This window comes from Sorex araneus, chromosome 1 (assembly GCF_027595985.1).
Source record: "Sorex araneus isolate mSorAra2 chromosome 1, mSorAra2.pri, whole genome shotgun sequence".
NCBI lineage: Eukaryota > Metazoa > Chordata > Mammalia > Eulipotyphla > Soricidae > Sorex > Sorex araneus.
In genome coordinates this window covers 226,548,390-226,566,355 of record NC_073302.1, presented here as the reverse complement: position 1 = coordinate 226,566,355, position 17,966 = coordinate 226,548,390, and the positions used below count along the sequence as shown (strand labels likewise).

The following is a 17,966-nucleotide window of genomic DNA, read 5'->3' as shown; positions in this document are numbered from 1 at the left end:
TAGGGCTAAAGGAGGCAGTTTTCACAATTGTTTCTCCAGAAAATAGTTTCCAAAGGCTTGAGCTGGGGTCAAAGGATCAGGTCTTGGCTCAGATGTCCAGATTCTTGCAGTGTTAGATATTAAGATTTAGTAGACTTTCCTGAACAGCTTTTGTTGTTCCCTTCGCAGTGTGCTTTCTTAGGAATCTTTTCAGAGACTTCAAATGATTGCTTTAAAAATCATTAAATTTTTGCCCTTTGGGCCCTACCGCAGAGAGAGCATGATGGAAGAGCCCAAGGAAGCGCCCTTGGACTCCAAGCAGCCCACTGAACTAATTCCGGCACGCGATTGGAGACCTCACGGCGGGCTGAAACAGTGGGAACCAGGCATCCCCCAATTCTTTTAACCTCTCTCTCTCAACTCCTTCCTCCCGAGCACAGCACAGGGGCCGGGGCTTGCTGAGCGCAAAATGGAGACGCCGAGCCTCTCTCTAGGTTTCTCCATCTTATGAGCACCATAAAAGGGTAAAAGTTTGTAGTGATGTTATTTCTGGTTGCACTTTCCCTGGACTTTATACAGAAACCCAAAACCGCGTGACCGCTACCACGGCCGCGCGACCTAATGTCATTTTAGCATCAGCAATATGTAATGGTTCCATTTTAATGGGTCGGACTTTTGTGGGAGATCCTAACAAGAATAGTAAGTCTTTTGCTGAAATATTGAAGGCAATCAAAGTGGTAGCCATCTCTCTAGACTGAACTAAGCTATATCCCCACGCCGGCTGAGAAGAAATTTTCTTCTTTCTCAGGAAGAAACGCGGCGTGGAGTCAACTATAGTGTGATGTCCATTAAGCAAACAGACCTGGTGGCGCGGGAATGGGATATAAGGGGAAAAATTATGTACATGGAACAGTGGGACGCTGGTGGAATCTCGATACCAGCGCAAGACCTTCGGTTCCAGAAACTGCTTGCAGACACTCTACTAGTCTATCAACTAAGCCAGAGCCCCACACCTGCTGATGACGGGAAATAACCATCCTTTTCGGTTTTCGGTTTTTTTCCCTTGTCAGGCAGCGTGGCGATTACTAAACAGGCGTGAACTCGGTGGCGCGGAGCAAGGGGGAAAAAGAAAAGTTATGTAACAAACAGCGGGACTTAATATCTCTATATTCTTAGCAGTGGAGAACTATCAAATGCTTCCTTGGCAATAGGACTGTCTTTTTCTTTTTTGGGGGAAACCCCAGCAACGGTAGTGAGTTGTGTGTTGAAACATGGAATGTAATCAAGATAAAGCGTAAACGAAGTGAAACTTATCACTTACAAGGGTGGGGACTGGGGAGGTGGGAGGGGGCGGCAGGTATACTGGGGGGGTTGGTGATGGAAGATGGGCACTGGTGAAGGGAAGGGTGTTTGAGTATTGTATAACTGACATAATCCTGAGAACTATGTAACCCTCCACATGGTGATTCAATAAAATTTAAAAAAAAAATTAAAAAAAATCATTAAATTTTTGATGTTTGTTTCCTTGAAAAGGCTCAGACACAATCCTTATACCAGCATTCCTATATGTTTTCTATTTATATTCATCTTCCTTTGTTAAATTTCTATTTGTTCTACAATGTGATGTAAGTAAGAATAATTTATTTCATGGAATATACCATATATTCACAAATGCATATATTTTGCAAATAAATAGACACGTTTTGTGCTGCTCAAATCTTCTTACTGTTAAGGTGCTCTTTCTAACTAGATTAGAGAGGATACACCTTAAATACACTTCTTTTTTTTCATGTTCTACTTTGGATCTATTTAGTTCTCCATCAGGATCCCCTTGTAAAATAAGTGCCTTTGATCTTCATGCTCTAACTGTTCAGCCTATGAAATTGTTGCCTAAAATTTTTCTGTAATCCGAGCCAGCCCTAGTCGGGCCCGTGCTCGGCTCCGGTCGGCCGGGTTTTCGGCCCGGGCGCCCATGCCCCTGCAGAGCCGGTGGATGTGGAACAAGCGGGAACCAGAGACAGCTTTAGGAATTGGGGTTCCAGCAAGTGCCTGCACCCATGTATGGAGACTGTGAATTAAGCCTTTGCCCCACGCCGGCTAACGGAGGAAATATGTAATTTCTGGCAGAATTTTCCCAGGACTTTATACAGAAATCCAAAACCGCGCGGACGCTGCCGTGTCCGCGCGACTTAACATTTATAATTGTCATCAATGTGAAAGGGTTCCATTTGAACAGGTCAGACTTGGGGGGGAAACTCCAAATAATAACAGTAAGTTTTTGTTGAAATATTGAAGGTTCTTAATGTAACAGCCACCTCTGGACTATGAGCTAAGCAAAAGCCCCACGCTGGCCAACGTGGCGTGGAGTACACCATACTATGAGGCGCAGGAAGGGGGATGAGGGGGAAAAATTAAAAAAAAAATGGAAAAGGAAAAAGAGAAAAAAAAGAGAGAGAGAGAGTTATGTCAACTATAGTGAGTTTTGTGTTGAATTATGGAATGTAATCAAGGTAAAGAAAAAATGAAGTGAAATTCATTAGTTATACAGTAGGGGGTAGGGGGTGGGGGCGGGGGGTAAACTGGGGTTTCTGGTGGTGGAATTTGGGCACTGGTGAAGGGATGGGTGTTTGAATATTGTATAACTGACATATAAACCTGAGAACTTTGTAACTTTCCACATGGTGATTTAATAAAAATTAAAAAAAAAATAAAAAATAAATAAAAACCTTAATAAAGTGAAAAAAAAATTTTCTGTAATCCAACAGGTCTTGACTCTGAGTTCATGATAATTTTGGCAATTAAAATACACTAATACCTTCTAAATTCATAGATATAAATAAACTGTTAAATATACTGGATGGTATAGGATTTTATTTATTTTAGTTTTGGCATTAGAAAGAGGAATCTAGAGAGCTATGCTTGGAGTATCACGTTTCACTCACTCAAGTGAAGGAAGGAATCCAGAGTTCCAACCTTCGAGGATCAGGGATGCTGCCTTATTTGCCAAGCCATCAAAACTCAGATGGGCTGGACATGTAATGCGATTTGGAGACAACCACTAGACTAGAGTTGTTACCGACTGGATTCTATGGGACATCAAAAGAACACCTGACCACCTACCTATGAGATGGTCAGACTTCTTAGTCAAGACCCTGAACAAACAGTTTGAGGCTCTTCATGTTCCTGGAGCGAGCAGATGCCATTGGGCTACACTAGCACAGGACAGGGATGAATGAAGACATTACTGGCGCCTGTTCAAGCAAACTGATGAGCAATGGGATGACAAGTGATACAAGTGATTTTAGTTTTGGAACCCCACCTGACAGTTTTCAGGGTTGACTCCTGCTTCTGCACTCAGGAACTGCTCATGGTGGGCTCGGGGAACCATAGAGGTTGCTGGGAATTGAACTGGGTCAAACTGCATTCAAAGCTAATGCCCTACCTGCTTTATTTACTACCATTCTGGCCCCCAGAGCAGGCATTTTCTAAGGCAACAATTTGCAACTCTTTTCACTGTGATCTCTAACCCAAGTAGAAAATTATCAACATATATTTAATAGTAACTACAATCTACATCTATCTGCCTTTGTTGAAAATTCTTTTAAATGTTTGTCACTATTAGCTCGAAACTTGAGTTAACGAAAATTTTCATGATCTACTCCAAGAAATTGACCTACTTCTTTGGAAGTGTTTCCGGGGGGCTGGGGGGGCTGGGGGTTGGGGGTGCTTAAAGGGGGAATGTGATCTAAGAATTTTAAACATTTCTGTTTGGCAGTTGTCTATTTGGGCACATAAACAGGTTTTAATTAAGTGTGTTTATACTTCCATGTATTTTCAAATCGGTAGATTACTGAGAACGCTCGAGAAATTTGATGATCAATGGGATGATGATGAGATTAGTTCTAAATTTTATCATGAATCACGATCACGAAATCCCGTTGATCGTAGAATTGCTCGAGCGGTCTCAGTAACCTCTCCATTTGTCCTATCCCTGAGAATTTAGAAGCCTCTCTCTACTCAGCCTTTCCATCGATGCCGCATTGGATGCTCTTTCAGGGCCAGGGGAATGAGATCCAGCTGGTTGCTGGCTTTGGCATATGGATACACCATGGGAAGCTTTCGAGGCTGTCCCATGTGGGCAGGAAACTCTCAGTAGCTTGCTAGTTTAAAGCATAAATTTTTAAAGCATATAAAATCCAGAATGCATGTTAAAAGTACCGTTTTAGCCATTCATCAAACACCTTCAGTGCATCACACTATTCCCCAGACACAAAGCCTCCCAAATCAAGTAGGTTTCCTGTGCCTGTGCAAACTAGTTATGCGTGAATCTTTCAATGAAAATAGAAGATTGAGATTGAGGCCAGAGCCATAGCACAGCGATAGTCCCTGGCAGACCCCAGTTGGAACCCTGGCACCCCATAGGGTCCCCGAGCCCGCCAGGAGTAACTCCTGAGCACAGTCAGGAGTAAGCTCTGACTAACTGCACCAAGTGTGGCTCCAAAACAAAACAAAACAAAATAAAATCAAGAGACTGAGATAAACATGCACCAAGAAAAAAATTACTTGCCAAGGCATCACAGTTATCACAGTTGAGAGAACCCCGCCAGAGGTTACAAAAACAGAAAAACAATCATGCAATCATGCGGCCCCTTTTTGAAGGGATGGAGCGGGGAGGTGAGGCCAAGTGTCAATATTAGAGCTGTTTCCTGCCGGGTGGGTCCTGGGAAGCCATCCTGTCCATCCCCCTCCAGCTCCTCCGGCCTAGGAGACATCCAGCCAGCCCCAGCAGCCGGCCTCTGAAAAGTTAGGGCTCAGGTCCGACTCAAACCTCGGAATCAGTGCAGCCTTCTTTGCAACTTTTGCTCCCCAGGGCCCAGAGTCTCCTTAACTCCGGAGGGTTTGTCTCCGGCTTGTTCTTGGCGGGAGTGTCCAAGAGTTAAGCGCGCTGCTTCGCTAGCCCGAGGGGCGCGGGAAGCAAGCAGGGTGCAGAGCCCCCGGAGCGCTGCCAGGGGACAGTCCTCCAGCCGCGCCCGTCCTCCCAGGGCGTCCCGGGCCCGCAGCGCCGAGCGGAGGGGAGTGAAGCGTGTAAGCCTCCCTACCCCCGGCCGGCCGCGGGGGTCCCTGCAACCAGGCCAGCGCGCCTGCGCCACCGCGGGGGCGTGGGGAGGGGGCGTGGAGAGCCGCGCGGGGAGAGGCGTGCCGGCGGACCCCACTGCCAGGACCCGGAGACCCGGGAGCGCTCGGGGTGCAGGGGCGCTGCGGGGCGCGCGCGCGGGGGGGCGCCCGGGACCGGGCTGACTGGGGGCCGCCCCGAGGCGACGGTGACCCAGAGACCCCCCCGGCGGCGTCTGGTCCCCGCCTCCCCGCACGCCCGGCCAGTGGCGTGGGGAACCGCGCGGCCATGTGGGCGCCTGCCACTCGGGGCAGTTGTCGCCGCAGCCGCCGAGGCGGGAGGACAGAGCCAACCCCGAGCGGCGCCCGGAGCCCGCGGGAGGCCGAGCCCGGCGGGGATGAGGGGACAGGCGGCGGCTGCGGGCGCGCCCGCACCCCGGGGAGCGCAGCCGGTAAGAGAGCGGCCCCTGCACCCTTCTCTGTGTCCGGCCCCCAAAGTCCCGGTCTCTGGGGCTCCTGCAACCCCCAGCTGCTCAATTCCTTGTGTTAGACACCCCCGACCCCTCTCCAGTCTTGCCCAGACCCCCCACCTCACGCTGCCACCTCCCACCTAACTGGCAAGCTGCGTGCAGGGCAAGTGTCCTAACCCACCTGTGTGTTTTTATGGCAGCTTCTTTGCCCCAAACGCAGGTTTCCGCTCTGCCTGGAGTTCTTGGGACGCCCGGGGGACTGTGCAACGTAGTAGATAACGGTTGACCTCTCTGTGCCTCAGGCTTTGGTAACAGTCTGAAAGCTGACTTAAACACCTGAAACTTGAATAACGAGAGAGGGGGGGGGGGGGGTGAGAGAGAAGACAGAGGAGAGGGAGAGAAGAGAGAGAGAATAAAAATAATTTTGGACTCGGGTTTTCAGTGGGATTGGGCCCCAAATATGCCCACGACCTCCCTTTAAAACCCCTGATTTATTAGCATGTTATTATTTGCATGTTTATTACTTGATGATAGCAACGAAGCTGGTTGTCACTGTTGAATCCTCTGATGCTTCAATATAGCACTAAAGTTAGGAGTGTTTCCTAGAAACCTGAGAGCGAGTCACCGTGGTCCTGAGTGGCTTCCCTGACCCACCTCTCACCTTTGGTTTTGGAACCACATCAAGGGGTGCTCAGGATTTAAGTCTTTTTTTTTTTTTTTTTTGTGGTTTTGCTTTGTTATCTTGCTTGTTTTGGCGACCGCACCTGGCAGTGCTCGGGTCCTACTCCTGGCTGGGTGCTCACAGGTCACTCCCAGAAGTTCCTGGGGGGTCACGTGGTATTGGGAATCAAATCTGAGCCTCCTGCATACAAAGCATGTGCTCTAGCACTTTTTTTTTTTCATTTCTTTTTTTTTGTTTGTTTCTTTTTTTTTACCCTGGACTTTAGACAGAAACCCAGAACCTAATGTCATCTTAGTATCAGCAGTATGTAATGGTTCCTTCTTAATGGGTCGGACTTTTGTGGGTGATCCTAACAAGAATAGTAAGTATTTTGTTGAAATATTGAAGGCAATCAAAATGGTAGCCATCTCTCTAGACTGAACTAAGCTATATCCCCACGCCGGCTGAGAAGAAATATCCTTCTTTCTCAGGAAGAAACGTGGCGTGGTGTCAAACATAGTGTGATGTCCATTAAGCAAACAGACCTGGTGGCGTGGGAATGGGAAATAAGGGGAAAAATTAGGTACATGGACCAGCGGGACGCTGGTGGTATCTCGAGCCGGAGCCGATATCAGCGCAAGAGCTTTGGTTCCGGAAACTGCTTGCAGACACTCTACTAGACTATCAACTAAGCCAGAGCCCCACGCCGGCTGATGACAGGAAATAACCATCCTCTTCGTTTTTTTCCCTTTGTCAGACAGCGTGGCGATTACTAAACAGGCGTGAACTCGGTGGCGCGGGGCAAGGGGAAAAAAGAAAAGTTATGTAACAAACAGCAGGACTTAATATCTCTATATGCTTAGTAATGGAGAATTATGAAATGCCTCATTGGCAATAGGACTGTCTTTTTCTTTTTGGGGGGAAACCCCAGCAACGGTAGTGAGTTGTGTGTTGAAACTTGGAATGTAATCGAGATAAGCGCAAATGAAGTGAAACTTATCACGTACAAGGGTGGGGACTAGGGAGGTGGGAGGGGGCGGCAGATATACTGGGGGGATTGGGGATGGAAGATGGGCACTGGTGAAGGGAGGGGTGTTTGAATATTGTATAACTGACATAATCCTGAGGATTTAAGTCTTGGCTCTGTGGTCAGGACTCACTCCTGGCAAGCCTCTGGTGACCACTTGAGGCGCCTGGGTAAGCTGTGTGCAAGTGTCCTAACCCATCTGTGTGTTTTTACCTTGATGTTGCTTTCCTTGAAGCATATGTCTGTGTTGGTAAAATATTGCTCTCTCTCTCTCTCTCTCTCTCTCTCTCTCTCTCTCTCTCTCTTGCTTGCTCACTTGCTCACTCTCACCCTCCCTCCCTCCCCTCTCCCTCTCTCCTCTCTGACTGTCTCTCTCTCAAAACAAATTTTTATGTGACCATTGTGTTTCTCCCTTTAATGATTATAAAAATAGAGCTCACAATAGTAGTACAAATATATACATAAGCTGCTTTGTGTTTTGGTGATGAAATCTTTAAATACAATTTTTTTTTAACTGGGGCCAGAGCAATAGTACAGTGGGTAGGGTGCTTGCCTTGCACACAGCCAATCTGGGTTCAATCCCCATCATCACATAAGGTTCCCTGAGCATGGCCAGGAGTAATTCCTGAGTACTACTGGGGTGGTCCAAGAAGTGAAGAAAAAAAAATTAATTCAAGAACCATGATTTACAAAGTTATTGACAGGTGGGGTTTTAGGCATATAATATTTATTTTGACACCAAACCACCCCCATTATCAACTTCCTTCCACCAGTGTTTCCATGCTTCCTAGTCCCCCAGCCCCCTGCCACCTTGACAGGCACATTTCAAAGTGCTGTGGTTATAGTTTTCAGTGTTGTTGAGTCTGTGGATATGGAGCTATACACTCTCCCACATCTCCAGTATAACAAGGCTCCTGACCCTCCCCGACACTGCATCCTTTTCTCTTCTTCCTTCTCTGTCCTTCTCACCAGACTCGCGTCAGTGGTGATCTAGGCAGCCTCCCTTTGCTACAATTCGTTTACTTGTCCAGTCATTCTATATACCACAGATAAGTGAGATCATCCTGTGCTTGTCCTTCTTCTGGCTTACTCGACTCAACATGATATCTTCCAGTTCCACTCAGGTTGCAGCAAATTACCCAGGGCTTTGTTTGTTGGTTTATTTGTTTTTCACTGAAATGTTCATTGTCTCTGGTATCAAAAATTGTTCACCAAAAATATTCTTCCCAACAAAGTGACAAGCAAGTGGCATCCACTTCACATGAATGAAAATTTCATACATTTTTCTTTTTTAATTTTGTTCAGATTTTTAAAATTTTTATTTTAGCAATATATTTTAAGCAATAGAATATCCATGTTTTGAAGTATTGTGTTTTCCTTAACTCATATGTTCTATGTTTAATAATTGTCATTATTAAATCAGGCATTAAAACACCATTCTTTGTAAATATTCCTCACAAATCAAATGCATGTGATACAGTATGACTTGTAAGCTTATAAGTAAAGAAAAGGCATACATCAGGACAGATGGAACCTATGAGATATTTAACTTCAAAAAATTTATGGCAATAACTGAATAAATTAGAATAATCAAAATTGCATAGCTGGCTTAAAAGAAAGTTTTTAAAGAACTACTGAAGAAAATTATGATAATAAAAGCAATACTTCATTTTTCTTTTCAAGAAGCCAGAGAATATTTAAGGTAGATTATATTTAAGTACATACACTGGTATATTTCAGCATCATTTCATTGTCTTGGGTACAATTTTTAATTTATCAAACCCACGTGTGTAGTACTTAAGATTGTGCCTTGCAAAAGCTGCTAGTCTACTGTAGGTGAAATAGGCAAAAATCTACTCATGTGCTTACAGTTAATCTCAAAAAGGTAAAGCTACCTTAACATCTGTAAAGCTGTATTATTAGAAAGTGATTCATATGATCTTGATAACTGTAGAAATTCCCCAAACATTGAATTTTCTAGAGACTTATGTAACAGTGCTTTGTAATTTTACAAAATGGCAATTTCATTACTTCTTCTGTATGACATAAAGACAGTTGCTTGTATACTCAATAGTACAAATATTCTCCTCTGTATTAGTGTCACCTATTTGAAGTGTATCTGTGTACTATCTTCTTAAATTAGTTAAAGAATTATATCTTCTATTTTTAGCTTCTCATTTTCCTGTCTACGAGGGGAATATCTGTGTGCTGTATAGAAGAGAGTGCAGAGAAAGAGAAGGAAGGAAGGACCTATAAGCTGATGCTTCTTAATTATTTTCAGGATAAAGACTCCCCTGAAAAGCTTGTGATCATTGGGGATCTGCTAGCCTGACACATTTGGACTGGGTTTCAAGAAAGTGCTAGCCCTGTAAGCACGGCTTTGGCCCGTGGCTGAGATCCTATAAGATCCTCACCATGTGGGTAGGCTTGGCCGCTGCATGTGCAAAGGCTTGACTCAATTATAACCAGGTATAACCACACTAACAATAACAATTGTTATTGTTATTGTTATAACCACAATAACACTAACAATTGTATTGTTAGTAACACTAACAATACAATAAGACACAATTGGAAAATCACAGATATTAATGTGTAAAATATCTGGTTTTTTTCCTAAACTTAATACTGGTTGATAAATTCTCCAAGCTAAGTAGTATATAGCAAACATGATTGAACAAAACTTTAATGAAAAGATTTTAACCAGCCCGATGAGAGTGATCCCTGAGTACAAAGCCAGGAGAAAACCCTGAGCACCACCAGTGGTGCCCCTCCCACCTTAATTAACCTTAATCATTGCATTGAAAATAAGAACTTATTCCCCATACTCTCTCTCTGCTTTTGAGCATTTTAGCTTGCAACACAGACACTGAGAGGTCATCATGTTTGGTCCATTATCTACTTTTGACATGCATCTCCCATCCCAACTGGTTCCTCCAGCCATCATTTTCTTAGTGATCCCTTCTCTATTCCATCTGCCTTCTCCCCTCTGCTCATGAAGCAAGGCAAGGGTGGGGAACGGAGGGTATACCCGGGATATTGGTGGTGGAGAATGTACACTGGTGGAGGGATGGGTGTTTGATCATTGGGAGATTGTAACCCAAACATGAAAGCTTGTAACTATCTCACAGTGATTCAATAAAATTTAAAAAATTAAAAAGAAAGAAAATAAGAGCTTAGACTTTTTGGGGTTTGCTTGTTAGTTTTGTTTGAGAGCACACCTGGTGGTGCTCAGAGATTACTCTTGGCTCTATGCTCTGGAATTCCTCTTAGTAGGTTTGTGTATGCTGGGGAACTGAACAGTGGTGTGCAAGGCAAGTGTCCACTGTACAATGGCTCCTGCTCTTGTTTGTTTATATTTTATGTTTTTATAAAGAGCATCTTTATAAATCATGGACTTATCTTCATATTTTTCACCCACCCTTTCCTCATCCACCATGTCCTTCTCCTTTAAGGTTCTTAATTCGATCTGTTTGCCATTGATCACCCTTAATCCAAAATCATTGGAAGTAAATATGGAATAAACTATTCTCCAAGAAAAGTCCTTTCCACATAATCCTAATCCTGCTAACTGATTTCGGTCTTCTAGTACTTGCTATAAAAAAGTAAAATGTAGTGTTCACTGATTTGAGAGTGTGCTTTCTGTAAGGTGCACTGTGGGTATGGCATCCATTTAGAACAACTCATGACACAGAAGAAACCAAACTCATAAATGCTGTAATTTTCCAAGGTGGTTAAGCAGCAGAAACTTAACCAGGATCCAACCAGAGCAAAGCACCCAAAATATTATCATTTAATTGTTTATCATAAGCCTGAGAAAGTTCTATCCCCTTCACATATCACCATAGTTTACTACCTCAGTTTCCCCTTTGTCTTTCCAATTCCCTTACTTTGAGGTGAATCTGAGAGGGGAATAGAGATTTGGTATCCTTAACTTGACTCTATGGAAATAGTAAAGTGAAGGCATTCTGGTCCCTACAACTGACCTCTTTCAGTTCAGGTCACCATTCTACAGCAGGTATTTCCTTCAGAAATACATTCTGCTTAAGGTGCCGTGTTTCCTCCGTTGGGAACCTTTCTGGAGATGTAAAAAGTGGTTGCATCCTCTTGAATGTTGTTTTTCTCAAGTCTTTCCCCTGTACCTAATGCTAGATACTGTGACTTTTTACTTCAGTTACTCATTCTTAACCTCAATGGGTCAAGGCATTCATAACTCTTTTCAAAAGTTGATCAGTGTTCAGTAGTTGGTTGCTCAGTGATTTGAAGTGTGTGTGTGTGTGTGTGTGTGTTTGTGTGTGTGTCTCCATGTGCACTAGCCTTAAACAGGAATTTCAAGCTTATGGAGTGTGAAAGTTTCCTCTCTAAGGGGTTTTGCTTTTGTTTCTGGGATTCCAGCAGCTAGATCCCATGGCATTTTTTTCTGAAAAATTCTGTGATGTGATTATAGCAGCACATGTTGTAATCTTGAAAACGTACCTTTTTCTCCACAGTTCTGAGACTTGTAGTTTAGGAAAGTTAGAATTGGGGCTTTGTGCTTGGTGCTAGAGTCCTAGAGAGGGAGGCACCTCTGTTCTGCCTGCTCCCTTCCAGCCCTTGCTTTGCTCCTGCCAGAAGCCATTTTATCTCTTTTATTTTAATTATTTTAACAATTAAAATACATAATTCTTTTTTTTCCTTTTTGGGTCACACCTGGCAATGCACAGGGGTTACTCTTGGGTCAGATACTCAGGAATTACTCCTGGCAGTGCTCAGGGGCCCATATGGGATGCTAGGAATTGAACCCAGGTTAGCTGTGTGTAAGGCAAACACCCTACCCACTGTGCTATCACTCCAGCCCCAAAATAAATAATTCTTTTATCTTATGTTACTTCCAGTCAACTGAATCATTCCCGTTTCCTCTGCTCCTCTTTCCCAAGTTGGCAGTCTCAGAACTGTGGCTCAGTATCTGAGCTTTATTATCAATTAATATTGTCCATGGGCTGGAGCGATAGCACTGCAGTAGGGCGTTCGCCTTTCACACGGCTGACCCGTGTTCGATTCCTCTGCCCCTCTCAGAGAGCCCAGCAAGCTACCGAGAGTATTGCGCCTGCATGGCAAAGCCTGGCAAGATACCTATGGTGTATTCAATATGCCAAAAACCAGTAACAATAAGTCTCACAATGAGAGACGTTACTGGTGCCCGCTCAAACAAATCGATGAGCAACGGGATGACAGTGACAGTGACAGTGAATATTGTCCAGACCCTTGATTTGTTTCTCTGCAGACCACAGGTGAGTGAGATCATCCTGATTTTGTCCTTCTGCCTCTGATTTCACTGAGTATGATACGCCCCAATTCTAACTTTCCTAAACTACATAAGTGTTTTTTTTGTGATTGCATAATATATATGGTATATATACCATATAGTTATGTCTATTTTATTAATATTATAAGGTAAAATATATATTTATATATAAATGTGCATTTTATGTGATATATAAATACATATTGTATTTTATATTGCACATACCAAATTTTATATATCATATATATGTATGTATACATATACACACACCACAGATTCTTTATTCACGCATCTGCTGTTGGACATTCAGTTTGCTTCCATATTCTGGCTATAGTGTTAAGAGTTGCAGTGATCATGGGTGAGCAAATACGTTTATGAATTTAATTGTTTTCCACTTTGTGTTTTGTACATAGAAGTGGAACCACTGGGACAAAATGGAAGCTTCATTCTTAATTTTTTGAGAAATCTCCAAATTATTTTTCATAGGGTCTGGGCCAGAAAATGTTCCCACCAAAAGTGAGTATGGGCTCATTTTTTGCCATATCTTCCCTAAAATTTGGTTCCAGAGTTTTTAAATATAAATCATTTTTCACTGGTGTGAGTTAGTACCACAATGAAATTTTGATTTTTGTTTCCTGGATATTAAGTGATAATGAAACTTGTCATGGTTCTTTGCCATCCATGTCATCGTTATGGAACTATTAATCTCTCCTCCCCATTTTTGACAGGTATTAAGTGGCCATCATGCTCAGTCTATAGTCTACTTTCAGCATGCATCTCCCGTCCTGAGCAGGCCATCCAAGCATCCTTTACTTGGTGGTCCCTTCTCTATCTCAGCTGCCTTTATCCCCAGCATATAAGGCTGGCTTCCAAGTTGTGGAGTGATCCTCCTGGCCCTTATCTCTACTATCCTTGGGTGTTAGTCTTCCATTATGTTTCTTTATATTCCACAAATGAGTACAGTCCTTCTGTGTCTGTCCCTCTCTTTCTGACTCATTTCACTTAGCATGATACTCTCCATGTCAATCCACTTATATAAAAATTTCATAATGTCATCTTTTCTAACAGCTGCATAGTATTTCATTGTGTAGATGTACCAGAGTTTCTTTAACCAGTCACCTGTTCTCAGGCACTCGGGATTTTTCCAGATTCTGGCTATTGTAAACAGGGGTGCAATAAACATACAATTGCAGATATCATTTCTACTGTACTTTTTTGCATATCCTGGATATATTTCCAGAAGTGGTATTGCTGGGTCAAATGGGAGCTCAATTTCTAGTTTTTTGAGAAACGTCTATATTGTTTTTCAAAAAGGCTGAACCAGTTGGCATTCTCAACAGCAGTGAAGGAGAGTCCCCTTCTCCCCAACACCAATTGCTTTTGGATGTGTGTCAGTCTGTGGTGTGAGATGATATCTCATTGTTTTGATCTGCATATCCCTGATGATTAATGATGAAGAGCATTTTTTCATGTGCCTTTTGGCTATTCGGGTTTCTTCTTTCAGAGTTTCTGTCCATTTCATCGCCCCATTTTCTGAGGGATTGGATATCTTTTTTCTTGTGGAGTTCAACCAGTGCCTTATATATCCTTGATAATAACCCCTTATCAGATGGGTATTAGGTGAATATCCTTTCCCATTCTGTAGACTGTTTTTGTATTCTGGTCACTGTTTCTTTTGAGGTACAGAAGCTTCTTAGTTTAAGATAGTCCCATTTGTTTATTTCTGCTTCGACTTGCTTGCTCAGTGGTGTTTCATCTTTGAAGATACCTTTAGCTTCAATGTCATACAGTTTGAGATTAGGGAAGGTGATGGCTTCCACCTTCCATCTCTGCCCCCCGCCCCCCGCCACACACACACACAAATATTGCTTTAGCTATTCATGGCTGTTGTTCCACACAAATTTCAGGAGTGTTTGATCAATTTCTTTGAAGAATGTCATGGGTACTTTTATGGGATCGATTTGAACCTGTATAATGCTTTGGGGAGTATTAATTCTCCCAATCTATGAGCATGGGATATGTTTCCATTTCCTCATTGGATATGTTTCTTATTTCTTGAAGTAGCATTTTGTAGTTTTCTTTGTATGGCGGGTCCTTTAACTCCTTAGTTAAGCTGATTCCCAGGTACTTGATTTCCTGAGACATGATTGTGAATGAGATTGTTCTTTTCATATCACTTTATTGTCTCTCATCATTTGTATATAAGGAAGTCCTGGATTTTGACTAATGATTTTATAGCCTACAACTTTACTATACAAGTCTATTGTTTCTAGGAGCTTTTTAGATCAAGCTTCTTGGTTCTAAACCCTAGGCTTTCGGGTTCTCTAAGAAATGTATCATGTCATATGCAAATAGTGAGAGCTTGATTTCTTCCTTTCCTATCTGGATACCCTTAATGTCTTTTTCTTGCCTAACTGCCATTGCAAGTATTTCCAGCACTATATTGAACAGGAGTGGTGAGAGTGGGCATCCTTGTCTTGTCCCTGATCTTAGAGGAAAGTCTCTTAGTTTTTCCCCATTGAGTATAATGCTTGTCATAGGTTTGTGGTAGATGGCTTTGTCAGCCTATCCTTATTCCAATACCATGTTGTTTTTGATTATTATTGCTTTCTAATATTATTTAACACATTGGTGCTGTCACATAGCACCCTCACTCTTGAATGTGACTTAGTTAACACAAATTGCAGGTGCAGTCATTCAACCTGTTAATATCAGAAAATGAAGTACCTCCCAATGTCTTGTTTTTCTTTTTCTCAGAATTATTTTGTCTGCTTGTGGGGCTTTGTGTTTCCACTCAAACTTTTTATTAGTGTTCACTCTAATTTTTTGAAGAATGTCATGGAGATTTTTATGGGAGTTGTATTAAATCTGTATGATACTTTGGTAGTTATTTTGACAATATTCGTCTAATACATAAACACTAGACATATTTCTATTTTCTGGCATCCTCTTCTATTTCCTTCATATATGACTTATAATTTTAATAGTATAAATCCTTCACTTCCTTTGTTAAGTTGATTCCTCAGTATTTAATGTTTGGAGCCACACTTTAAAATTGAATAGATATTTTAAATCTCTCTCTTCTAGCTCATTGTTTACATAAAAGAATGCAACAGATTTTTATGTATTGATTTGTTGTCTGTTACTCTCCTGTATTGACACATTATTCCTAAGGAGTTTTAAGTAGACTTTTTAGAGTCTTCTGTATATATTATCATGTCATCTTCAAATAGTGGTAGCTTAACTTCTTTTTCAATTTGGATCTCTGATTTCTTTTCTTTTTTATTTTTCTAATTTTTGAGGCAAGGAATTCCTAAACTATATTGACTAGTGATGGAAATGGACATATTTGTTCTGTGCCTGGTCTGGTTTAACATTAAGGAACCCTGAGCACCCCCAGGATGGCTCTGGAGATTTCAGAACCACTGGGGTAACTCTGACAGTGACTCACCAAGAATTGTGTGACTCTGGTGGTCTACGGTAATTCAGGGTCCAAATCGCATCACATCTTTGTACCCTTGCATTGAACTGTGGGTAACGTGGCCCAAGGATCAATAAAAATGGCTCCATGACCCCTGAGCATTGCTTGGGAGATTCTCCCCTACCAAAAGAAAACATTCAACTGGGCAATTAAATACATTAAAAGGTGTTTAGCTTCTCTAATCATCAGAGAATGCAATGTTATTCTAGTGATTGTCATTTAGCAGATAAATAATAAACGTTGGCAAAGACGTGGTAAACGGAAGATCTGTTCACTGTGGGAAGAAATAAAAGTTGTTACATTGTTTCTCCAAAAATTACAAATAGAACTAAAACTACAAATAGAACATGCATCCTGCGTCTGGTTACACAGGATAATGAAATGACAACTTTACTCTCATTTTAGTTTCAGCATTCATGAATTGAGTACTTGGAAACAACTCTATCAACAACTTGAAGTCCATGCTTTAGAATGCATTCTGTGGGTTTGGACAAATGTATACTTTTATGTATCCAACACTGTAGTTTTATATGGAGTAATTTTACTTTCTTAAAATTCCTCTGTGCTGTGAAGTTATTTCTTTCTCCTTCAACTTTCAGCTTGGCTTCTTCTAACTATGCTTTGCTGATTATCCCAAGTCTTCTCATGGCTTAAAAGCCCACCTGTTTCTTTTTTATCATGGAAAGCTATTTTATTATCTGGATATACCAAATTAACTTGAATCATATACCAATAGAAGGGCATCTTCATTGCTACAAAATTTTAATATAAAATTTATTTTCTTCTAGAAACATTTCTTTCAACAGGAGCCTATATTTTTCTTATTTGTGATGTAGGCGACCTGGGGGGAGATCTTGAATTGTCTTTCTCATAATTTACAATGCAGTTTCATTCAAGTACTTAACTGTATTCTAATATTTGATTGGCAGATTTGAATATGTTTTATCAACAAGTCATTTGGAAATGATTTGTTGAAACTGAGCAAGAATTTGTACCTGTGATATGTTGGTTGTTAGTGTTGTTGTATGTATGTATGTATGTTGGTGTTGACTATATGGCTGAAACATTCTAGATGTGGGGAAAATGCTAGGCATTTTTTTAATCAAATACACGCTTCAACTTTGGAGCCTAAAACAATTACTTCATTCTATTCCATTTTAAAAGACTGTACAAAAAAATGGACCAAAAGAGCCCCCAGGTATATACGTTGTGGCTTAGAGACGAACTGTAAAGAATCATCTTCCAAAAGAGAACAATCACATTGTCAGGCACTGAAGTGGCATAAGGTCTACAAAGGAATCGAATCCTAAAAGTCTACCTCTTACCAATTCCACAAATCGTCCCCTTTACTTTCACCTTCAGTTCTGTGCTCTGTTTAAACTTTCATTGTGTTATTTGAATTTGCTGCTTTTTTTTTCTTGGTTACTGGAGATTTTGTGAAAGACTAAAATTCTTTCAGGAATAAGGATCCAGAGGAGGTGAGACAAAGAGGCTGCTATGGGTATTTATCACTGATAGCTAATGATCCTTTGAGCTCTATTGTAAATAAACAAGGGCTAACAGGCCCTTTCAGGAGTAAGCCCAGAATACAGTTCATTACATTTAAATTACATATTATAGTAAATGTTTACATACTGTCTTTTAAAAATCATTCAAACACACCAAGGACAGTGAGAAACTCATTCACATTTAATTTTTACCCAAGCTTGAAAAAAAATAAACCTCAGAAAATAAAATGATTAGAAATGTATCAAAATGTGTGTGTATTAAGCAGGTTTGTCTGCTTTGTCTAGATGAAATAAGGAAATGGGACATAGGAGTTACAGACTCAAGCCCCAATAACGAATGTTTTTCTAAAATGTTTGGTATGTCAGACTGGGATGACAGTACAGTGGCACAGGCCACAACTGTACTGCCAGGAGTGAGCCCTGAGCAGAGCCAGGAGTGAGCCC

General features: G+C 41.8%; 1 protein-coding gene across 3 annotated transcripts in view; it reads left to right on the top strand.

Moving 5' to 3' along the window:
* The first annotated feature begins 5,046 nt into the window (after positions 1-5,046).
* SGCG (sarcoglycan gamma) overlaps positions 5,047-17,966 on the top strand; it is a 117,013-nt gene continuing 104,093 nt past the window's right edge. For 2 of the 3 annotated variants that reach the window (XM_055122460.1, XM_055122404.1), the window contains exon 1: positions 5,415-5,543. In XM_055122460.1, the coding sequence (XP_054978435.1) occupies positions 5,490-5,543 (54 nt within the window). In that variant the 5' untranslated portion in view covers positions 5,415-5,489. Of the gene's footprint in view, positions 5,065-5,414; positions 5,544-17,966 lie in introns of those variants that run through there. The other variant, XM_055122638.1, reaches the window with a different exon arrangement.